Source organism: Xiphophorus couchianus, chromosome 3 (genome assembly GCF_001444195.1).
Source record: "Xiphophorus couchianus chromosome 3, X_couchianus-1.0, whole genome shotgun sequence".
Classification (NCBI taxonomy): domain Eukaryota; kingdom Metazoa; phylum Chordata; class Actinopteri; order Cyprinodontiformes; family Poeciliidae; genus Xiphophorus; species Xiphophorus couchianus.
Genome location: NC_040230.1, coordinates 13,624,126 through 13,649,014, shown reverse-complemented (window position 1 = coordinate 13,649,014; position 24,889 = coordinate 13,624,126). Strand labels below are relative to the sequence as shown.

General features: G+C 37.4%; 1 protein-coding gene and 1 long non-coding RNA gene across 4 annotated transcripts in view; one reads left to right on the top strand and one right to left on the bottom strand.

The window, feature by feature from the left end:
* The window catches only part of pitpnc1b (phosphatidylinositol transfer protein cytoplasmic 1b), a 26,048-nt gene extending 7,545 nt beyond the window's left edge, over nucleotides 1-18,503 (bottom strand). The window contains exons 1-6 of one of the 2 annotated variants that reach the window (XM_028012585.1): nucleotides 18,380-18,503; nucleotides 17,885-18,317; nucleotides 10,646-10,794; nucleotides 2,129-2,217; nucleotides 958-965; nucleotides 761-832 (exon numbers count right to left, since the gene is read on the bottom strand). In XM_028012585.1, the coding sequence (XP_027868386.1) occupies nucleotides 761-832; nucleotides 958-965; nucleotides 2,129-2,217; nucleotides 10,646-10,794; nucleotides 17,885-17,932 (366 nt within the window). In that variant the 5' untranslated portion in view covers nucleotides 17,933-18,317; nucleotides 18,380-18,503. Of the gene's footprint in view, nucleotides 1-760; nucleotides 833-957; nucleotides 966-2,128; nucleotides 2,218-10,645; nucleotides 10,795-12,164; nucleotides 12,297-17,884 lie in introns of both variants that reach the window. The other variant, XM_028012586.1, reaches the window with a different exon arrangement.
* On the top strand, nucleotides 2,224-24,889 carry LOC114141777 (uncharacterized). 2 transcript variants are annotated; one of them, XR_003594907.1, is made up of 3 exons: nucleotides 2,224-7,865; nucleotides 23,441-23,552; nucleotides 24,204-24,889. It is a non-coding gene; the product is annotated as an uncharacterized LOC114141777 (long non-coding RNA). The 2 variants fall into 2 exon arrangements; XR_003594906.1 differs by having other exon boundaries at nucleotides 24,289-24,396.

Here is a 24,889-nt window from a genome sequence, read left to right as displayed (position 1 = left end):
TCTTGTCTTAACAATTTTGAAGAGTGTCTATTTGGCAGATTTCTGCATATTTGTACTTCCATGGCAAAAGGAAAGAATTGACAATGTAACTTATAGATGTAAAATATAGATAATAAAATAAATCTCCAGGTAATCTTAGATTTTTAAGTAGATATTTTTATGCAGTGCTAATAATTGTGGCACTAAGGATTTAAAAAAATATATTATTTTGTAACCCAGGCTTTTTTCCACTCCACTAAATAAATGTACTCAAAAATAAGTAAAGGTTGGATTTTACTACATTTATCATTGTTAGATAACTGCTGCAATCAAAGGGGAGCCTATTTTCAAGCTTTTTCAGAGCTTTAAAACAAGAATCACAAAATTCCTCTCAATAAGTCAAAGTAAATTGAAGCAGGTTGGATTTTTCTCCTTTTTTTTTTTTTACTTTGATCAATTACTCAGAGCAGGAACACGGGGCCAGGCAGAGCTGCAATTGCTTGTAAATTTCTATCCAAGTGTGTTGATGCGCATTGGCCATGGACGAAATGCAGCATGGCAGCCATGATCAGCACACAGCATGTCTGGTTAATAGATCTGCCAATAGTGCATTTTGTGCTTTGCTTGTTTTCCTTGTAATGGCCACATCAACGTGATGAACGTTTTCGTGGCACTGCAGAGAAAATTGCAATTCCTCTCATTCCCCTTTTGTCTCCCTCTCTTCCCCCTCTTCTATGATCACTCCATCTTCTGGCTTTCTCCCTGTTAGGCCTGTACTCACATTGTTGTTATTGCCGTTGTTGTTTTCGAACCTTGTCTCAATGCGGATGCTGAACCTGGGGACGAATGATACCTACATGAGGTAAACATGGGAGAACATACAGTGAGCGAAGGAAGGTGATCAAGAAAATCCAGTGACCTCTAAAAAGAGACCAGCTCGATTGTGTTCATAGGTAGATAATATGTGAGAGTACTTACTGAGTACTCTGCAACATCAGCAACATTAAATATAGATAGAGAGAAATAACATTAATTAGTCAAATGCATGAGCATATAAATTAAGTAACACGTAAGTGTAAGGAATGCATATACATTGATTTCATTTACATCCAATGAAAATCACAAATCCAGCTTCTCAGAAATTTGTAATATTACATAAGACCAATAAAAAAACAGGATTTTTAATTCAGATATGTGAGCATACTAAAAAGTATGTCTGTATTGTCAAATGTAGGTATTCAATAATTGGTTGCAGCTAATTTTGTATGAATAACTGCATCCATGCAGCATGTTATGGAAGACATCAGTTTTTACCTCTGCTGAGGTATTAAGAAAGACCTTTAACTTCTTTGGATTGTTGGATCTAATCTTTCTTATGACAAGACTCCACTTTATGGGGTTTATGTCAGGCCAGTTTGCAGGACAATAAAGAAAATTAGCACCATAGTCATTGGATTGCAGTTTGCCATGAAATCACCACTTCCATAAATCTTGTCAGGAGTGGGAAACATTAAGAACTCTAAAAAACAATGCTAGACATAAGCTTGTCACAATAAAACAAATTTTGCTGGACAATAAATTGTTCCAGAAGTTATTGTGATAAACGATAATACTGTTGTTTTGAGACAATTTTTAAGCTATATAATAGAAATGGCAAAATAATAATGCAAGAACATTCTAATGAACATTTAACACTGGAACTGGAAGACATTTTAAATACACAAAATAAATAAACAAAACAACAAATAAAATGAATTTCGAAGCCTTTATAGACAAAATTGTCCTTCAAAATAACAGTTAGGTGAGATCAAAGCACAAAACTGAAGACTTTTATCATCCAGTTTTTGGTAGAAAGAGAGGAAAAAAGATATACACGATAATTCATACCAATGGAAATTATTGGGTTTGTTTTAATTTATCTTGTGATTAATTGATTTATTGATTATTGCGACAGACATTCTATCTTGATAAAACACAGTGGACCATCACCACCAGATGACATGGCACTCCAAATGATCACACTGTGGAAAATTCCACCTGTCCTCCTTCCACTCAACTTTCCATTAATATGATATAATGTAGCAGTCTGTGAACAGATGGTTTTATCACACCTTGTCTGTCTTTATCTCTTACAGTCAGAAATACTCACCCGTGATGGTGTAGGGGTAGAAGTTCCACGCCTTTTCAGTCACATAGAAAACTCGAGGCACAAAAGCTTTAATCCAGGATGGCAGTTTACTGAAAATGGAGCCAAAGGGAAAATATCACAAAGTGATTTAAAACTGGGAGGAGCAATAGGCAGATTAAAGATTGGGACAAAGAAATCTTAAGTGTTTTATTGGGCCATTTAGAGCTACATTACCTGTAGGCTATTTCCTCTACAGTATGACTCGTTCTCAATTACACCTGCTGTGATGAATTGCTTCGAAGTCACATGTCTGAATTGAGCAGACGTCCATTGTGCAGTGACTGTACCTACGTGCAGGAGTGTACTTCTGTGTGTATTCAGTAAGGAGCACTCAACGGCCAACACTTAAACATAGATTAGAAAAATCCTCCAGAGCGAGAGTGTTTCTTTGCTTCCTTAAGAGTTTATTTAAGGATTAAAACTTGGGTTTGTAGTGGTGATTGGAACAAGGCATGAGGTTGCATTAGGGTAATGAGTTGGGTTAGAAAATGACTTTGGAGAATTCTTGCCATTTTTCTTTTTGGAGCAGATTACATTATGAGCACGCAATAAATAAAACAACACAGAGTAATGAACCCTGAACCCATTTAATAGTTTAAAATTCAACCTTAAAGCAAATTAAATTGTTCTTTGGTTTGGTTTAATCTGCACATTGTTGGGAATTACCGTGTGTGGTTTTCAAACCTTGACTGATTTATGCTTGAGTACGGTTGGAAGAAATAACAAGGACACAGCGCACATGGTTGATAAACCATGAAGGGATTTGTAAGGTAAATGCATTAAAAAAAAAATCAGCTTCACGTTTTAGAAAGTATGCTTATTGATTAAGCTACCATGCAGCACATTAAAACTACTCCTACCTCAATTCAAGGTGACAGTTTAACACCCTAATTACTTCACAACAGGGTTTTATTTTTTGCAGCTCTGGGGGTTTTCCATCAAATTATTTCCAGTGTTAAAAGTCATTGTTTGTAGAAATTTTGCAGGGGAAATTCCATAGTTTTTCTACTAGTTTTTCTGTCATTTATGGCCTAGGAGTAGAAACACAGTTTGCACTAACATTCGTTTTTTTGTAATTAGACAGATTCTTTAAATAGGGCAATTTGGCAAAAAGAAGTGAAATCACATTTTTTTTTAGTTTTGAAAAACTGTGAATGTATCTGTGGTTTTAGTTGGTAATTCAAACTAAAGCCACATCTAATGAGTTGAGCCAAAACCTATGGCTTGAGATTGAAAGAGCCACTTCTCATTAAATTCAGGCTTTTAAAAAAAAAAAAGAAATCTAGATTATAATTGGAATTTTCCAACATTTTTATTTGTACACATTTATACATACGGAGTTGTAAATTAATAAAATTATGCTAGATTTGTTATGACTGTTTGCACCATCAACAAAGCAGTTTGGTCTCTGTTAAACTGTTGCTATCAAACAGTTGGAGACAAACAACAAGGTGCAATATTGAAAACTTTTAAGTTATTTTTACTTTTATTCTGTCCAATTTAAGCCAAAACCAAACACTAATAAAATCTAGGATTAGCACTGGAATGAGCTCACTGTCTTTAATTTTTCTGCTGTTTACTTGAAGATTGCCCCATCAGGGAGTTTTATGTGGGTCAATGTGCCACATAAATCTCTGCTGAAAACTGCTGACTGCAGCTAAAATATTTCAAAAATCTGTTCATAAAAATGTTTTTTTAGATGTGTAGGCTGATCAAAGAGCAGCTGGTCAGGACTGCAGGAACATTCAAACGCAGGCTGTTGCTTTAAACAGTATTTATGAATTAGGCTGTTGGAATTAGGGCAGCTGTTTGCATGGATAGTGAAATAATTTGATAAATGTGTTCAACAGCACAGTACTATAACTCCCTGACTATAACAGAGGGATGAAATGCTTAGTGCTGGTGTTTCAGTTGACATAATATTGACTCTGGCTATAGAAAATAAATACACCTCCCTTGATTTTTAACGAATCAGTGAAGAACTGTTTCTTGCACTAACAGACACAGAGAGTCAAAAATATTATTTTCTAATTCCAAATCAAGTCAGAAAGGTTTAAGGGGTGACTACAAGTTAGATCTCAAGTCTTTTTTCCATAGTTCAAGTCAAATTTAAAGGCTATAAAAACTAAAACCCTTGCCATATTTTTCCAGTAACACCGATTTGCTGAATCAAACCGTACCGTTTGTGCTTAGAGTTAATTTTTCACAAGCATTTAAACATTATTTTCAGTGCTCAAGTAGATAATTATTAACAAAAAATAAAACACAAACGAGTAATGTTTGTGTGATCAAAGTTACACCATCAGTGGCACTGGAACTGCTGAGCTGGACAAAACCAGGGTCCATTTGTCCTTTGTATGAAGGACTGACTTGCAAAAATTATGTCCCTGACACTGGACAATTGTGTTTCGACCAAACTAGTGTTTGATTTAACAAGTGAAAGAAAATGGACTTCAAATCAGCTTTGAAAAAAACAAAAAAGAGCATATTTTTAGTGTGGCCCGGGTGATAAAAAAACAACTTTCAGAATTTGTGTTCCAAGGCACGGGTCAAAAAAAAAGGAAATTATTGGAGTGATTTGTGTAAGGAGGGTGAATGAACACCTTCAGGCAAAGATTCAGAAGAGAATGCAGTTAAATATGTTCCAACAACAAAGAAACCCATAAGCACTCAATTTGAATAGATGGGGTTTTATGCTTTATTTTATTTTGATTTTTACATTTTTAAACTTTTGAATAATCTTCTTTGTGTTTCCTATGCTATATAGTATTGTGCTTAGGGTTAATTAATAGGGTTAACTGTAAGTGTGGCTGTTATATCTTTTTTTATGATGAGCTGCTTTGAGCTATGGATTTTCCACTGACGCTCCACTGACTAAGATGAAGCTTGCATCAAATGAAGCCATGCAATGAGGTCCATCATGGAAAAGATAAATAAAGCAAGCTTTGCTTATGACAGTCTGACTGTAATTTGTAACATCATGGAGTCTGTTGCAAAAACGTCACTCCATTTACAACAAGGTTGTAAGAAATTGACTGGATGGTTTCACCCGCTTAACTCAAGAAATCATTCAGAATAGAGATAAACAAGCGAGACTATGCTGCACTGCAGACTCGCATAAAATCCCAAAAGGAACAACAAGAAAAGGATTTGGTTATCAGTAAGTTGCAACCATGTCATCATCAGAGTTTGTCACCCAGCTAATCAACTGTGTGCACATTATGACTGAAATGGGCACAAAATTGAAGGAAGGCTTGTGTTGAGGTTTGTGCTTCATTTGCTCAATTAAAAGGACGTTTTACTCTGACGGCCTGTTATGTTATGAAAGAGGCTTATGTCAACCTTTACTAATGAACGCAGTGTATAAAATCCTGATTGACAAGGGCTAATCAATACCTTTCACTTGCTATTATATAAGTATTAGGTTGTCACTAAAAAGGAAGTAGTTATCAGATAATTTCATAGCCTTAGCACTCCCAGCTCAATATTAGGAACAGCCATAACAGTAATCTCTGATATAAATCATAAACATTATCTCTGGTGGACCGGTTGCCAAAATGGTAGCAAAATCTTATTAATTCAAAATGTCACTTGAGCAGACTTTGCTCAGGTACTTATGTGATTAAGGGTGCAAAGTTATTGCTATTCCTGAAGAGTTTATTTGAGTGTTATCAGTCACCTAACACTAAAGCAACCAATCACAGTCATGAATTGAAACAACAAATTGCAGCAGCACAGTTTCCTCATCCTCTTTCTCTGCTAATCTAATCTAGCATCACTTATGTGCGTACCAGACTGTAGACTATATAATAAAGGGACCTACTGTCACCTCACCCAATGATTTGTCATATGCAGTTTTGAAGCCTCATTTCAAGTATTTGGCTACCAAGATGTTGCTCTATTTGGAGTGAGAGATAATTTAAGCTGTATCCTACTTTCAGGTGCTACACCTGCTTCTGGATTTAAAGTTTCCCTTCAACCATTCATAATCCCCCTATAAGATTATTTGATACCTATTTTGATTTACAGTACATCATGGTTTAGCTTCATTTTCATGCATGTTTGGGTCTTAAGCAACAGCTCAGCCAGGGTTCCACATCATTTTGAACATGTATACATATTGAGTGTTGCACTAATGAAATGCCAAATATACTGCACTTGCTCCTCTGCTATGAAGTTATGTAAGTGCTACATCAATGTCACAACAATGACTTAGTAATATTACTTATTCTCATGCAAGGCTATGCAGATGCTCTGTCTACACCGATCAAAATTAACTCACTTATGCATGCTTACCTCTTGAACTGACAGCAGCTTGACATTTTTCTGAACAATTCAGCTAAGTCAAGTCTGACAACTTGAAGAGACATTGAACTTTAAACCTCACTATCTAACCTTAACCCAGTACAACAATGTAAATTCAACACCCTCTGTTCTGATAGACGCACACTGTACAAAATGGGGGACAGACCAATAGCAACACACATATGTCAAAGGTGCTACAGGACTTGAGGAATAATGGTTAAAACGTGTCGCCTGAACCTGTATCCTGGCGCACTCGATAGATTTACACAGCATCAGTAGCTAGTCTTTTCATTTAAACAAACTCTATGTAAATAGTTAACCAGCTTACAACATCTGTCAGCAGACAATGGCATTTATTTAAAGATTGTTCCTGTGTAAACTTCCTGAACATAAAGTACGCCTGGTCCAGTGCTTCTGCCTTTCTATGTCCCTCATTTCTGTCTTCTCAGGCACCATCAAGTCCTGACCCTTGGCCAGTCACGCTAGATCTGGTTCTACTGGTGTCATTTCTCGCCACTGATTTGATAAGGTTGAGATTAAGAGTTTTGCAAGAGTAAGGCTTTAAAGGGTTTAACATTAATTTAATTGTGTTTTTTTTTTACATCCAACATCACACGAATCAGAAAAAATAATCACCTTAATTATGCAATAAAGACGTATTGGAAAAATGTTTTGTTATTTAGTATTCAATTAAGAAGTATATATTTTTTATAATGGCAGTCTATTAAAATGAAACAGCTCTTAGTGGCTATTAGGGACATTAAAATTTTACAGATTTCCACATTGACTTTCACTTTTCACACTGATATCCATCTGTTTAATGCGGCTTATATTCAGCTCCTTTAAACCAGTAGCCATTTGCCCAGAAGACGAAGAAAATACAATGTTGGCAGAAACACTTTCTTTGTGATATCCAGCACATGTGGAATGTGTTCTCCAAGCTGCCTGCAGGCAGAATATGAAATAATAAATTAATATGTTTATACTTAGGTGGTATCCTTGAGTATGTCTCAAAGGGAGTTTTATCCTGACTCTAAGTTCAAGTAAAATACATGAAACAGGGAAAATTGAGCTTATAAATAAACTTACTGCACTGGATTTGCAAAATTCAGCTGTGCTCATATGTTTGTGTGTGCACACAAATTATAGAATTATTCAGAGCTAAAATTGAATAAAAGTTTCAAGCAATAAATTGTATAAATCACTTAAATTTCCTACTTTAAAAAGTGCCTTAAACGCATCTGTGGAGCAGCTCCGCCTCAGGATCTGCTGTACAAATTCAACTACCCCTTCGTCAAAAAGGCCATGCAACAGTCTATAGTTGGCATGACTGACAGAATTATCAGCCAATTAAAATTGACACACAATTACGGTCCGTCCCACAGGCCCAGCTGTAAGCGAAGAGCCTCCCCTGTAGTGAACTTGGTATTTACAAAATGGTAGCCACTTCCGGTTCAACTCCGGTTGACCTAGTTGCAGACTTATCAAAATTGCCTTTTTCAAGACGCTCTTTACCGGATAAAAAAAAGAAATAATCAATAATGTAAACCCCACACTAACCCTGGATTCACCAACACAGACCAGTAAGAATTTTTAAAGGCATTTTTAAGACTGTAACTATGGGCGCTGCGAGTGGCTAACAGCTAGCACTGAGCACAACAACCTGTGGATTTTAGTTAGAAGTTATGGGTGAGTTACTTCTCCATTATACGGAGCCCTCTAGGGGACATGGGGAATTTTTTTTCTTTTGCGTTCCCTCGCAAAACTTTTGCGTTACCTCGCAATACTTTTGCGTTCCCTCGCAAAACTTTTGCGTTCCCTCGCAAAACTTTTGCGTTACCTCGCAATACTGTACTGGTCAGTTATGCAGCATAATTGAATACTGCCAGCCTTTCTTACGGTGGGCGCCGTACTTTCTGCTTTAATATAAGGTTATGTGAGGTTTTTCCATGAATGTTAGTATCTTTTTGTGAAATATCTGAAGTTTTATATCTTTCTTTAGGATAGAAAGGCACCACAAACCTACGATATAAATAGAAACCTTCCGTAAGTAGGAAAGAAATAAAAATACATTATAATTTGGACTATTTCTGAGTTATTATCGCGGGTAATAAATCATCTGACAGTTTTGATTGTGTCTCTGTTGTGTTCGTAGTCTGAATGGTTTAAAGAGCTGCTTTCAGTGCCGCTCCATCTCAGCCTTACCAGACATAAACATGCAGTAATAAATCGATTTTCAATCAGTGTTTTGCACCAAACAGTTTTTACTATTAACAAGTTTTTATTATTAAAAACACGACAAACTAATGATGGTAAAGGGCCGAACTGGGTTAACTCGGGGAATCTCATCTGTCCGTTTATCAATCAACTCCAAACCTTTTCTTTGTTCTGTCACAATTATCGATTTATTCCATTTTGATGATCAGGCTCCAAACTTTGCAAGGACTGACCGCCCCGCTCACCGCTTCCTAATACACACAAAGCCAGTATCCTTCCCATTCATACCTGGTGACGTCACGCCCACATCGACACACCCACCACACAAGTGTCAAAGTCGCCTGCTCCTGTCATATCAATAATTACTTATTTCATTCATATGGCTCTTACAGAGCCTCAGTGAAAACTTGTTTATTATTATTAACTGTTTGGTGCAAAACACTGATTGAAAATCGATTTTTTACTGCATGTTTATGTCTGTTAAGGCGAAGATGGAGCGGCACTGAAAGCAGCTCTTTAAACCATTCAGACTACGAACACAACAGAGACACAATCAAAACTGTCAGATGATTTATTACCCGCGATAATAACTCAGAAATAGTCCAAATTATAATGTATTTTTATTTCTTTCCTACTTACGGAAGGTTTCTGTTTATATCGTAGGTTTGTGGTGCCTTTCTATCCTAAAGAAAGATATAAAACTTCAGATATTTCACAAAAAGATACTAACATTCATGGAAAAACCTCACATAACCTTATATTAAAGCAGAAAGTACGGCGCCCACCGTAAGAAAGGCTGGCAGTGTTCAATTATGCTGCATAACTGACTAGTACAGTATTGCGAGGTAACGCAAAAGTTTTGCGAGGGAACGCAAAAGTATTGCGAGGTAACGCAAAAGTTTTGCGAGGGAACGCAAAAGTTTTGCGAGGTAACGCAAAAGTATTGCGAGGTAACGCAAAAGTTTTGCGAGGGAACGCAAAAGAAAAAAAATTCCCCATGTCCCCTAGAGGGCTCCGTACCATTACATTCTCATACAGACTTTACTGAGCATTTTTTCGTTTAATTGTTCACGTGTGCTATTTGAGCAGTTTGGACTGACGTTGAGCTTAACTGGAATACATAGAAAAGTTTTGCTAAATTGTTGGCTGTTCAATTATGTACGCTGTTGCCTGTGTATTTTGTTAAAATGTACATTGATATATTGCTTGATATGCATTGTTGCTTTACTTGGCGTATTTTTTAAAAATTTATTTGCATATTATGGGATGCCTGTTGATTGATGTGGTGCAGTTTTTGCATTTTCCTGCACAGCATGTGTCTTGTTCAGGCATAGTTGACGTCTATTAAAGGCTCTGACTGAAACCCCACGGAATATAACATATGAAGTAACAACATATTTTTTTCCCCAATAAAACCATCATTAAGAGACATGGTACTGATTAAAAATTAGAATTATATAATTGATGTCTATTGGTAGTGCTAATTTATTTTTATAATTTTCACTTTTAATTCACATGCTTTAAAGCCTTTGACAGCTCAATTTTCAACACTGGGACAGAAAATGATAAGAGGCTTAAATTTCTTTCACATCCTGCAATTACAGCCATCAAGATGATGTGGACGTTTTCCTCCCAGCTGGAGGCCTGTACTTACACAATTAGAACACTTAAAGGTTTACTGGATGATGAGCTCAGGGAATGATAGCAGCTACCACTTCAACTCACACTAAGCCTGTTGAGGACAAAAAGATTCCTTGAATGTGGATGTAGACGGGTTACAGTTGCCTTTCTGAAGATTGGATCTAAAAGATGCAAAGCTTTACAGGAGGGCAAGAGACTAAAGATGGCACAGCAGCTGTTATCAGAGTGATCGAACTGGCAACTTAAGGCTGGGACTGGGGTTGCAAAGAGGATTATTGGCACAGCAACACAATCTTTAAAGAGATGATCTCATACCTGGTGAGGTAGATTCTCTTCTCGGTCAGCTGTCCAGGACCATGCTGAGGGTGAATATCCGGCTCATTCCTCACCACCTCCACTCCCTCGCCCCCACCGCTCTGCTCACAGCTGTGCTTACTGATCATGTAGAGCTGCCCAATCTTGTACTGGAGACCGGAAACGTACCAAGAAAATGTTTATGTTGGTGAGACAGAGAGGAAAAAAAATTTGTTTAGAAAACATGTTCCAAAAAGCCAATGCTAAGTTTTAAGGGAGCCCACTATGCAAAATTCACATTTTGCATGTTTTTATACTTCCGTTTGGGTCTCAATTTCTTCTAAAAACAGCCCAACTGTTTATGAAAAACCAATGCCAATGTTGTTTGACAATAAGTTGATATTTTTTTGGTGTCTGGAAAATGAGCCATTTCAAAAACTCACGATTGTTTAATCAACAGGCAGTGCACCGTTACCTAGCAACCACAGGTGAGTCCGACCCGTCACCTAGCAACCCTGGTGGATCTCCATCTGGTTTTACTGCTCTATGTGCTGTACAATGGCTGCTGGAAAAGACAAGTGTTTTGCTGTTGACTCACCATTCAGAAACCTCTTGCTGCATTCTTGTTGGCTCGCTTCTGCTTTTCACAGATAGATGGTTGTATAATTGCTCATCTGTTTGAAACTATTTTTTTGTGTAAGTGCAAACGCTGAGTTTACAGCAGCAACTTATTTGGATTTGAGTGACAAGAGGCCCTAAAAGAGCTCATTCTGAAAGGAGCTCAAAATAGGCAGGACTGACCAGACTAACATTTCATTATCTTGGAAAATTTTGTGCAAAAGAATGTAATTAACACATTTTGTACAGCTCATAGACCTGTCATAGCCTTTTCAAGGAAGCATAATAAGTCACTTTTAAGTTCACTTGCGTGTGCTCTCTTTGTTTTTCTTTCACATGGAAAGTACCCTTGGTCTTTCACATGGAAAGTACTCTTGTTTAGCTGTGTCTTTTTAGTGGGTGGAGCCAGCAAAAATACTTCTGCTGCTATGAACTGTGCACTATTTCTTTTTCTTTTCAGTAGATTAGTTTTGGTTTTATGCGTCTTTATTTACCTTGATAAAGCTAATGACGGACCTTTTGTCCACATTAACTATGTACCCCGTGTTTTTCTTTCTCTCTGGCCTATCCTTGCCCACTGATTCTGTGTTTAGCATAGTCTTTTTTTTCCGGATATAGCAGTGACGCAGCTTTTCTGACCTTTAACAATGTGTAGCGTTTTTTTTCCTCTATAGAAAGTACTGCTTCTATGAAAACCCCTCGTTTGTCTCAGAAACTCCTTACTGGGACACTATTATGTATTTTGCAGTCGCATAGTACCATTTTACCATCAAGTATCATCCAAGTAATTGTGTTACCTTCAATTCTTATAAAATTGCTGTATATATCAAACAAAATAAATTTCACTGCCTTGAAAAAGCACTCGGTGAATACTCAGTGTTAAGCACATCATGACAACAAAGCTTCTCATTTGACCGTTTACCATCATTCTTTGGAGCATTGGACTGAGAAGTAGTTTGTAGGGTGATCTCAGCAGACTTGCATTTCCAGCAGGTGTTTGCTAATTGCTGTGAGAGATTCCTTGATGCTAAAGTAAGGTTTAGCATTCAGGCACCCGTGGATGGTTGCCACAGGAGATTCAAGGATTTCTCAAATATGCATGAACAAATCAAAGCGACAGTCTAGGCATGATCTTGATTAAGGAATAACATTGTAACGTGTAAAAAAGCTTTAAAAAAGTACATTTTACATTATACTAGCCCATTCACATGACACTGGTTGTGAATTATGAATAGATTGATGGTACTTTACAACCACAACTTTTGTCTTGATTCTATTAAGCATTGTTGCCAGAGTTCAGCGTCCAATACAGAACCTTAATACACTTCTGCAACTTTCACTTTTCTTTCGGTTTAATTTTCTTTGATCAGCCCAAGTTGTTCTGGTGCAATATAACAATGCAAGTTATGCATTACTGGCATAACTTGTAACCTGGCCGTCTCTGGCTGTTCTGTTGACACCACCCATCTAAGTAAGGTTTGGGATGAAGTGACACATTATACTTCAGTAATAACAACTCATTGCATGAGAACAGCAGCCTTTCCCCGCCAAACAATGTACCCTCTGACACCACAGTAACAGCTGATTATGAGAAAGATAGAAATTTTCCTTCATAGCAATTTGCACTCAGCACCACAAAACCTAAAGGGTCTCCTGTGGCAGCTTTCAGTGTCAGAAAGCTGTGAACATCCTCAGATGTGTGTTGGTGTGATTGATGGGTTGGACCTGCTGTGGTTGCAAAAAGGTTAACCAGCAGTTCTTTAGTCCCACTGTTGCAACAACAGAAGAAGATGCCCTCATTAAGATAACACCTCTGTTGTGCAGCTTTCATATTTGTTATTTTCTCTAATCTTAAAAGTCAAAAGCTGCTCTGGATTTTTAACATGAAATAACAAGCCTTGCAGTACACAGCCATCTTTGTGATTTTGGGAGGATAAGGACAAATTGACTTGGCATTTAAACAAAAGCTTAAATATGTTTTTCAAAATTACGCAGGCAAGAAGGTATTACATAAAATCATAGATAAAAGGCCTGCTATATCAAATCGGTGACTTTGTTTTAAGAAATACCGTAATAGAAAACTCATCTGCAATGAGGAAGTAGTAGCATGAAAAAAACAGGCCATGATCACAGCCACGGCTTTAGGTTTTGTTTTGACAGACACTTGATCACGGCTTCTTGGGTGCAAGCTTTTGCTTTTCTTTTTCTTTTTCCTTAACAGCCCATTGGTGTGTATAAATATTGCCCTGAAGTGCCCATTTCAGAATTTTTTTAATTTAATTTGGCCAGGGAGGGTGAATGTGTACAGTCCTAATGAGGAAGATGGGACTTTGTTCTCTGCTGCAGCGCCAGTTTGTACCCGCTGCTGATGAGGCACTGTGAATGGAGTATTTTCTTATACTGCTCCTCTGGGCATGTGAAGTGATCCTCGCTGTGCTCAGCCTGATAGAATCACTTGTGTATTTTCAGAAATCTACAGTCCCTTTTTTGTCACTTCTTTTAGGCCAAATTACACAGTTTTGTGTTACTTCAAGTGTTAACCAGTTGCTGCTTTATTTCTGTAATTTACTGCACATCATGGTTGAATTATTCCCTAAAATCTAATAAGCTTTAATGCCATTACAATGACGGCACTAGAGTGGTTTATTAAAAGTAATCTGCTCCTCTGTTGCCATTGTAATGCAATTTATTTTGTTGCCCTATATTGGAGAGGCACAAAAGCAGAGTTTTAATTAAAAGCAAGTAACAGCAAAAGATAGGATAAAAGAAAGGAAAAATGAGGAGGGTTGACATCTACATGCCATCCTTCACTTCTGACATCTTGTGACACTCCTTCTTGTTCCAATTACAATGGAGTGTCAACATTCAATATGTACTCATTGGGTGTTTATTGGACTTAATTAATCATAGTAATCTGTACTTTAACACTACAGCACTGAGTACCTCCTACACATGCTAGAGATCTTTTCACCTTATTAAAGACTTTTTTGTCCTTAAATCACTATTGTGGACTGAACTGCTGCCATGTGTCACATGTTGACAGTTTTTTTGGCATGTTTCCTCCTACTGTTGTTTTTTTAAGACCAGTCATAAAGCAATGCCACCATCATGAATTCTGGAAAGGTGTAAATATAGCCTGTCACATCAAGATGGAAACTGCTCATTGTGTCAGTGTGACTGCAAGTGAGCGGAAGAAAATATACTTCAGTTTCCTTATGATTAAATCTCTCATGCGCATGTGCTAAGCTGCAATTTCCAGTTCTAAACAAAATAGAAACCACCTTGCATTGGCACTCCCTTAGTCCTGTGTTAAGCTAAAAATACAAGATTATTTTTAATGGCCTGCTTTTAAACTGCAAAATAAAAAAGATTTGATAAAAGCTTTTTTGGGAATAAATCAGTAATTATGACTATGATTGTGATTGAAAAGTGGGTTCTATACAGTGATTTGCACCGATAACTTTGTTGCCACAGAAACACTGTATTTAGGAAAGATTTATTTTTGTTGTACAATTTAATTTATAATGGATTAAATGAATATGATTAGTTAAGGTAAAAGCAGAGTAGTTTTCTGTTATATTTATCTTTGAAAAACAAATAATTTGGCCTACTGAGGGTTAGTTCATAATCTGCTGCCAGTTTTCCATCTTCTCCTATGTGGAAGCATTTCAAAAAGTCCTTGTTGTGTGAACTAAGCCACAGGAAATAAACAAAATTTGGTGAAGCATTAAGTCTTGTCATGTTGTTGATGCGCTCCTGTTGTGAATAGGGCATGTATTTAGGATCAAGGTTGTGGAATTGACAGCATTCTGCTTTACATAAATGGGGAACATTACATTTGTCGTGACATCGCTGCCTTTTATTTATATTTTTGGGGTTTCATATTTATGAATCTCATTATTTTCTGGGAATTATTTTTATCACATTATTTGAGAACCCTCAAGAGACCAGGCAGATTATTATGCGATTTAGCAGAAAGTCGGTCATGCTATCAGTTTCACTTTCAGTTTCAAGCGTCTACTATTTCAGGCGATTCTGTAAAAGTGAAGTATTCTTGTTGTTAGGTCATGAGCAATAAATCTCACAGCAGTCATGCAGAATGGACTTTAGGTAATTACAGTTTGGAAGATGAAAAAGTTACATCTACATCCATCTAATCTACCCTTTACTTAACAGACAGAAATCACCATCTGACAACTTCTATCTTCCTCAGGGTGCATTCAGATTTAAAGGAAAATTTCTCTGGAGGCCTTTTGATATGGATTTAAATAGGTAAAGTTGTAAGTTTTACAGCATTTATATTCACGCATACAGACTAATACAATCAACTCCACAAGACTGTGGATCATTAACTGTTTTTAAACTCAAAAGTTGCAAACAGCTGCTGCTGTCTGACTAAAAATGAAAATGTATTTTATGTTTGCTACAATTACACATTAAAGTTAAGATAAATCTATTTCCAAATGGAAAACTGCTTTGTAGGAAGTACTACAATCAGTATTTTTACACAAAGGGCAGCAGAGAAAATAGCATTGAAAAACTCCAGTGGTGTTTGCAGAAAAAACGGCTAAAAAAAACCTACATGTTCCTTCTTCAGCTGCAAGCTAGTGTAAGCAATACAGTAGCGCCAAGTGCTGCTAAAGTAACAATTTAAAGTTTCCATCAGCTCTGTCGAACAATTGTTTACAGTTCATTTATTGATTGTTTTTTTCCTTGTATATAGCAATCACTCAGGTATATAATTGTGATAAATTTGCTCAGATCGTTTCAGTTTTTGTGTTGTTGAAAAGGTTGCTCCCTTAAATAATTGCAGTTGCTCCGGTGAGTCACGCTGCTAACCTTACTAAGATGTTCAACCTAAAAACCCCAGAGGCAGTGACAGTCTCCTGTTGACATAAGCGTTTGCTGTAACTAGCACCAACTCTGCCCTCCAGAAATGTTGTCGTCTTGTGACATTTTCATCAATTATACTCAAGTTGAAATGCAAATGTTTACCTAGCTCACATACAGTGTTTGACATATAAAGACAGCTTTGCTTTAATGAAGTGTACAGAGATCTTTTAAACCATGTTACAATACTAATAGATGTCTACATAGAATGAATAAAGAAGATTTAATGTGATTTGAAGAAAAAAATCCCTGGTAAAATATTATTCCAAATTTCATTTGTAGCCATTGTCTGGTGTTAGCAAACCCAGTATGGCCTTCTGGAAGCATCTTTGAGAGTGTGTCTTCATACACACTCTCAACAGGCTTTATCAGGTGCACTTGTTGAATTACTTGCTAACGCAAATAGCAAATATGTCAGTCACATGACTTCAACTCTGTACTTTTAAAAATCTAGATGTGGTGAAAACAACTTCTTCAGATGACTACTTCTATAGGAAGATGCACCGAGACAAAACAGTAGTATCGTCTCAGACAGAAACAATGAGTTTACTCAAAAGACCTCCACCGTTATCTGATGTTAATCTAGTCGAGCTATTTTGGAATGAGAGATTTGCATCATGGATGTTTAACTATCAGATCTACATCAACTATTGATGTAGATCTGATAGTTGTGAACATGTTTTAGTGATAAATGTGAACATGTTTTAGTTCACATTTAATGTTTCCAATAAAGAATCCTGGTTGCTTGGAAGGCAGAAGTGGATTCTGCTACCAAGGTGTACCCCTTAAAGCATCCAGTAAGTGGATTAGTGTCTTCCTCAACCAGAAGAATGCAAAGATTGAAACGTCAACCGTACTGACTCACTCTACCAAATGAGCGACCATTACCTGTAAGCCTTTCCACGAGCAAAACGTAGCTCTTAGCATTCCACGGCACAGAAGCAAAGTATTGTGTAACAGAAGAGGTAGCGGACATCCAGATGTGCATAATCCACCTCTTTTAATGCAGCATGTCGGTGTAAATGTTGTAAATGGCATGAAACGAAGTAGCATTTTTTTATTTGATACATCCTCAGGCAAAGCTGCATTTAAACTTGCATTACATTCAGCCAAAAGAGGATTTGCTGCAAGCTCAAGTTTACGTGTGTCCTGCACTGATACCGTAAATCCCATTCCCGACTGTTATTTGTCACTGTCATTGTTGTGGTAACAGATAGAGGTGAGGAATAGGGGTAGGTGGGGGGGAGTGAAGGTGCGTACAGGAGAGGATGAGGACATTTCTTTTGAAGGACACTTGAGGGAATAACTCTCTCACTCTCCTCCCTATAAAAGGATCTCTGTGTGAATAAAACTGCAGGCCAAGTAGCTTTGTTTGAACTCAGGTCTTGGTCAGCCATAACCAGTTTGACTAGTTTCTGTATTTGCTCTGAATGCTACACAACTCCCTCATTTGTAAAGTGTACACACACACAGAGGGAGGGACAGTAGTAAAACAATAGAAGCCTGCCTTTGTGAGGATGCTGCCCAAGTGCATTGACTCGGTCAACCAAGGATGCTTCAAGATCCAGTGTGCCAAAACACCCTCAGAAAACATTTCCCATCATCACATTAACACTTTTCTAGATTGTAAGTTGATTATATATGATCACATTGCAAATTAACCTTCTCTTTAGTTCGCTAGTTTACAGTAGTGGGAGGGTAGTGGTTCGTTTGTGTGTGTCTTGCATGAGCGTGGGAAAGACAAACACTTACCTCCTCCACCGTCAGTGGCATACATATGCGATACTCTTTCATCAACATGGTGCTGCTGCAGGGAACACTGTCTTTTGGAGGTGAACAGAGACACTGTGCTTTGGTTTGTTTATCTGTGTTGTCTCGCTTGCATAGTAGACTTGCTCAGGCACGCAGCACATGGACCACAGTGACCTCTTTACAGCCGCTCTCTTTCTCCCCTTTGTTTTGCTGATGTCAGGAGTCCGTGGAGTTGAGTCCACCTCTTTGTCAATGAATGTCTACTGTTTTCTTACTGTTTCCGCTTCTCTGAGGCTCGTCTCTGCTTTTGTTTTCTCTTCCTCAATTAATCTTGACTCGACTTCTTAACTGCTGCTAGTACTCTCTCCTTGGCTGCTTCTTGTCTCCGTTTTCTGTTCTCTCTGATTGCTGTTTTCTCCCTGCTTTTCTGGTGCTGCAGTAAAAGCAAAGTGGTAATTAGCTAAGGTAAAAAAAAAAGACCTGCAGTTAACCAACCTTTCCCCTCCTGGCTCTGTCTGAGCTTTGTTTAATTCCTCTGCATGTGTAACCTTCCTGTCTCTGTGGTGCTCCTCCTCTCTAAACCGGCCTCCTCTGCTTTCAGTTCCTCTTACAAATTCCTTTGCCGGTTTTCCTTATCTGTTTTTTTCCCTCTCCGTCTCAGAGTATCCTCTCCCCGCCCACTGTATTTTCATTCCTTTCCACCTGTGTCACCTCCCTCCATGATCTTTATCTGTTTCGTTTCTGTCACTCAGATGGCTGTCAATGTTAATTGTGTTCCTCTAACCGAGAGCTTGACGTCATGCAGATTTTTTTTACAAATACTTCCCCGACATCTACGTCCAGAGGCACTTTTGGCATAGATATTTTTTTGTAAGGGCATGCTAATGCATGAACTCCTATTTGGAGTTGTAACCCCAACACCCACCAAAATGAGTTGCAAAAGCACACAAATCTTTACTTCAGCAAAAACCTCTCAAAAGAGAAGTGCAGTCAAAAAAAACATTGAGAACTTCCAGTAAAGTTAACCACAAACACCAGCTGTCGGCTACTTACAGTTGAAGTTATGTTATAGTTACCATATGAACAGTAAAAGAAAATGTAAATTTTTATCTCCATCAGATGTCAAATCAGACTCATTTAGAATTAACAATGCTATTTATATTGTCTAAATGCTAAAATATTTAATAAGGATTTTTTTATTTTATGTTTTGTAACTTTCTTCCAATTCGTATGGTTTTATACAGCTACTATTTTAAATATGTGATGTGTTACACATTTTAGATAAGTTTCCTTAAAGCTGCTGTAACTTTTTAAATAAATATTTTTTTATATATTTGTTGAAAATGTCACTGTTATGACAGTATGATAGGAGACAGATAATTTGTTAAAAAAAAAATAAATCGAGCTCCTATGCGTTGTTCCAGCGCTATTTAGAAACAACCAATAAGAGCCAGGAGGAGTAAAGCACGAACACATAAGAGTTATGTATGAATCAGACTTGTCCTTGTTGTGAATTAATCAGAATCCAAAGCATTGACATATTTATCTGAGCTTTCCAAAGTTCCTTAAAATCTTAGTGGACATAAATCTAATCTTTTAAATAACATTAAAAATAGCTAGAAATTCTTAGCCACGGTTCTGACATTTAGCAGATATAAGAAACTTTGGCCAGGTTAACTACTATTAGCTAAAAGAAGACAGTAATGATGATACAAAAAAATATTCACTTGAAGAAACATGATTTCAGCTTGTGCAGGCAGAAACATTCAGACTGCTGGAGAAAAGGACTTCTGATCTTTTTGTCTCTGTCTCAAAAGGAGCAGCCCTTGATTTTAGAAATCTCAGTGTTAAGGTATGTATCTAAATGCTGATAGCTGATTCTGAAATTCTATGCTAAAATGCTATAAAGACAGTTAAGATATTAAGTTCTTAGCCTTTGTTTCAAAAAAAGAAAGGCTTCACGGATTCCAAGGAAATCTTCAGGGAAACTGAAGATTCCCTTGGAATCTTCAGGGAAACGTTTAGTTACAAGTAATCTTCCCACACTTTGGAAATTGTAACATGTAATGAAATTATAACCTTCAACTAATCATGCAGTGACAATTTCTTTTCTTTGTACTTCTCTTAATAACATAGAAAAGTCCCAAGGATTCCTGCTGTACTACGGTTTTATAATGCGTCAGCTTGGAAACGTTTGTATATTTTCTGGTGTCACAGTGGAATAAAAAGTTTGAAATCACTGCCCTACGTCATTGTTGCCCAAACTGGCAGCAGCCTCCTCAATCTGACCCCCTCCCCCTCCTCCTCTTCTTCTCAGCTCGCTTCAGTTCACTCTGAGTGTATGAATGGCCGTCACACAGAGTGGGCCACTGGATTAAACATTACCTGAGCCAAGAGAGCTGCCATGAAGCAAAGCCCCGGACTCGCTCACATTGTATTCCCTCCTGACCTTCAGCTGGGTTTAATTGAATCCACTCTCAGTCAATGAGTAGCGGAATCGAAGCAGTCCTAATATCTTACTCGTGTCCGTCCTTGAGTCATGGGGTGCTCAGCTGCTCCCTGCCGCATATTGTTACTTCCCCATCAAATAGGAGAAGCAGATGTTTTGATTTCTCTGATTCAGGCTGGTGGCCCAAAACCAACAGTCGGGCCTGGATTCCTTCTTTCTGGCGGATTTCTTTGGCTGTGTCTAGAGATGGAGCTGAAGGAGGTCTCTCTTCTCCATGTGTCTTTCCTATCATCAACTCCTTACTGAAAGAGCGGTGAAAATAAATTCCTGGTGGGGTTTGCTGCTATCTTATCAGATCAGTGTTTGGAGAAGGGAAGCCACTTCAGAGAGCTGAGGTGTGCTTTGCTCATCTCAGCCTGAATTTTTCCCCAGACTCGCATCGACTCTGACGGCACACGCGGCATCACAGTTTAAAGACTGATTGGCTGAGACTCAGATGCACATTCAGCAGCGAATCCGAGATTTGTTTGATGATTTAACTGTGGTTAAAGGGTGATCTGGGGGCAAAATGGCAAGAATCTCAGATGACTTGGGCTAAACGTAAAATAGATTTCCTGATTGATTTCTTTGAGAAATTGAACAGATGTGTGTTGGAGTATGAGCTTTATCTGCCTGCCTGGTTGAAAAGTCAGTGTGAACTATTTACAAAGAATGCAAAGATATAGAAGTGACTTGACAAGTATCGCTTGGCATCACATGCAGCGTATGTTATTTACATGTGATTTGTATCCGGATACATAACACTGCAAACTATTTGCATTTGTCTGTGAGAAGACAAATGCAAATAGTTTGTACCAAGATGCAAAACATGTAAAAGTCTGTCACGGGGTAGCACAAAGCCGAAGAATAACAAAATAAACATAAAAGAGTAGAGAACGTTTCTATAGTATGTTTTGGTCCTACATCTAAGAGGTACACTAAAAGCATATAAAGCAGTGCACACACATTGTGAATACTGTCAGGGCTGTGCATCTAATATGAAAGAAAGCAACATAAAGGGCTGCCTTTAGTGTTTTTTCTTTACACGAGGGAGGACTTTGTACTTCAAGACGTAACATTTTTAAAATGTCCCTTAAAATAGGAATATTGTCTAAAATGTTGAAACTAAATGTCAAAGTTAAAAAAAGAAGATGGTTGGCTGCCTTGTTGGTTTACTGACTAACTTTATAAATCTTGTACTTGCTGAACTCAAGAAATGGTTCACTGCAAAATGGCTCCTTTTGAACACAGACCCTCAACTGACATCTTCCTATCGGTACAACACATTGTAGCAATATTAAATTTTTCTCTCCCTTTTATTTCATTGGGATTTCATGTGATAGACCAAAGCAGGATTAGAGTGAATTGGGAAAATATATATATACCTTTTTACAAATAATTCTGAAATGCATTCTGCTGTCATGTTTGGTTTGCAGATGACCCAGGCACAGATATCTTTGTTGAGGTGAATATTTAACAAAGTGAAAACCAAAGATAAACTTATTTATAGAGAAGACATGTGATGACCAGAGCATAAAAAATCCAACAGACAGAACTGAAGTAGGCAACAGAATGATGCAACAGGGAATGACTGAGGGTGAGTGGCTTAAATAGTGGGGAGCTTGATTACTGAACAAAGAAAAAGTGGCTGATTGAACAGAGTGCAGCTGGAGGAGAGACCAGGCAGACAGACTGAGTGGAGAGAGATGCAGGAGAAGAGCAGGAAAGGGAATAATAATAATAAAAAAACTGAACTAAATGCAAAAGCATGATTAACCAAAGTGACATCTAACCACAAGTAAATGAATAGTAGTTACAGGAGAGGGTAAAATGAAGCAGGGATGGTAGAAGCAGAAAACTAATAATTAAGTCGGGGCACATGTAAACAAATCAAAATGCAAATAGTGGGAACACCAAACAACCCAGGATCCTGACAGCTGCAGGCTTGTATTCAGAGCTACAATGAAATGGTTTTCATCAATGCAAATTTATATATTAGAATTGCCCAACCAAAGACCGAAATCCAATTGAAAAATTTGTGGAAAGATTTGAAAATTGATGTAACAGAGGCTCTTTGTCAATTCTGATTGAGATTAAGTTTTTTAAGAAGGAAAATTGGCACAAAGGTGGACATAATTGTGCAAAACATACCCCAAAAATTTAACAACTGTAAGTGTGATGAAAGGTTCTTTTAGAAAGTAAAGACTTGGGAGTGAAACTGCTTACATGCAACATTAAATTTTATTTTTTAGGATTTTATTTGTATAATTTTTGAAAATAATTAAAAGATAAATTTTCAGTAAATATGTTTATATTACTTTTGTCAGTTTTAAGTTATTTCAGTAACCATTGTGGTCCACAACGCAAAAATACCCCTCGCCCCCACATCCTTTAAGTAATAAAATGTATACCTCTAAATCTTGAGTAATATAAATAAATTTGTACAGTGGTGAGGCGCAAACAGCATCTGTTTATGGAAATGTACAGGAAATGTCAGTTGGTTTGTCTTTTAATACCTTAACCCTAACAACTTTTCAACCACATTTGGACATTAATAGATATTTATAGATATATCTGTTACAGATTGCAGACTTCTCGGCCTTGCGTCTTTAAATCTGAAATATTACATGTTTAGATTGTAATTGTCTTCTGCATGTATTTTAAAAAGAAAATACTCTTCGAAACCAATTTAGCCTTTAATTGTAATTACAAAATTTATCGGAGCAAATTTTAACACAGCCTGGTTTGCTTAAGGTAAGTAGATTTTATTTTACATTCAGCCTGTGTTTCAGTCAGGGATCGATAAAAACTCTTGGCTTAGTTATGAAAAAAATTCTAATAACAGCCAGAAAAAAATAAATTTTGAATCTCTTCAACATAACCACAGCAGTGGTGCTGTTGTTACTGTCGCTTCTGACTGGACTTGTCAGCCTGCTAACCAAGTCCATGGAGGAGAAGCTTGTTTATTCCTGTGGCACTGACATATAATAACACTTTAGATGCCTTCACCACATAATGGGGTCTTGAGAAGTCATGCTGCTTATATTATGTTTTCCTGTGTTTTCTAGACTGACAGCTCAAGCATGAAGAGGTGATGGAGTTCAGCAACATTTCTTCTTGGTGGGGATACTCTCTCACTCTCTCACATGAGCACTCCTTGGAAACTTCAGAAATAATGAGGTACATTTAGATCAGAAAAAAAAGAAAAAACATGTTTTGAAACCTTTTGAATAAAAACACACTATTTCTTATGAAAACTGCTACGAATCAGGACAGTTGTAGTTCTTAATTCAGCTCCTATTTCAAGGTATTCTATATGAACAAGCATGACGAGTGACCTTGTGTACAATGATAATCAGTACATGAGTGTACACAGATTGGTCAAGAAAAGGAAGGCAGCCACTTGGAACTGCCATTAAAAAGGGTAATGAGCTGAAACTAAGATCCAGGCTCTGCTGAACCTTATGAAATGAAGCAAACACAACTCAAATGTGACTTTATGCCACTCGCTTGCAAGCTGTTACATCACTTCAGAGTTCTTCTTGGTGGTGCAAATGCAAGAACAAAAAGGCCTTAATCTTATTTAGTTCTTGGGAAAGTTCCCCATAGATTTGTCACCATTAATTAGTCTCCAGAACTGTTTTGCTTGCAGGTGTTTGTGTTTAATCTTTAAAGAGTATAATAACACTATCTAAACATGCCTTCACTCTCCTTAGTATCACTCTTCTTCATTTTTTTTAGTCAAACATCTCTGTTTTTATTTCAGTACTAGTGAAAAAAAATCAAAAGAAGCAAATTCCTTACGTTTGACATTAGTCTTTTTTCCTATAGGTAAAATTTATCTGAGTACATGGTGAAGCACTTTGAAGCTGTTCCTGCAGGTCAGAGCTGCTCATCCTCATTTCCCATCCTGCAGGATGAAGGAGCTGGTACTGATTAAACTGGAGGGGACTTCATGGAGGTCCTTATGCTGTTCACATCCTCACGTCATTCAGTGAAAAATGAATGGTTGCTCTCTTAAAAACTGGTGAGGTGTTCTTTGACCTCCATGTCTCTAGCTCTTACTGTGTGTGTGCATGAGTGAGGGTGGCTGTATTTCAATGCAATGACATTGAGGAGCAGTATGGAGCTGTATAAAGCAGAAAAAAGGAAGAAGCAGATCATTAACTGGTGGGCTTTCTGCCACTGCTGCATTACCAGCTCTTCAGTCTTAAGGTAGGGTCTCAAGGATAAAAGTTCACTTGCAGGCTGATGACAATAAATGTCATTGTCACCTAAAAGCTTGCTGTAGGTCATTGTGGGTCATGCTATGTGAGGAGCTTTGAGATAGATTATATATGGAGGAGTGAAGAGGCATAAATTTCAAATCAGACTCGGCATGCAAAGTTATTAGGTGCTGTTATAAACAAAGTTAAATTTTGTCATTGCCTGATATGGAAAATATACATTGAACTGTACAGATCCTGTATCTGTCTGGTTCTAGATTACAGTATAGAGCAGGAGTCTGGGATTTTATT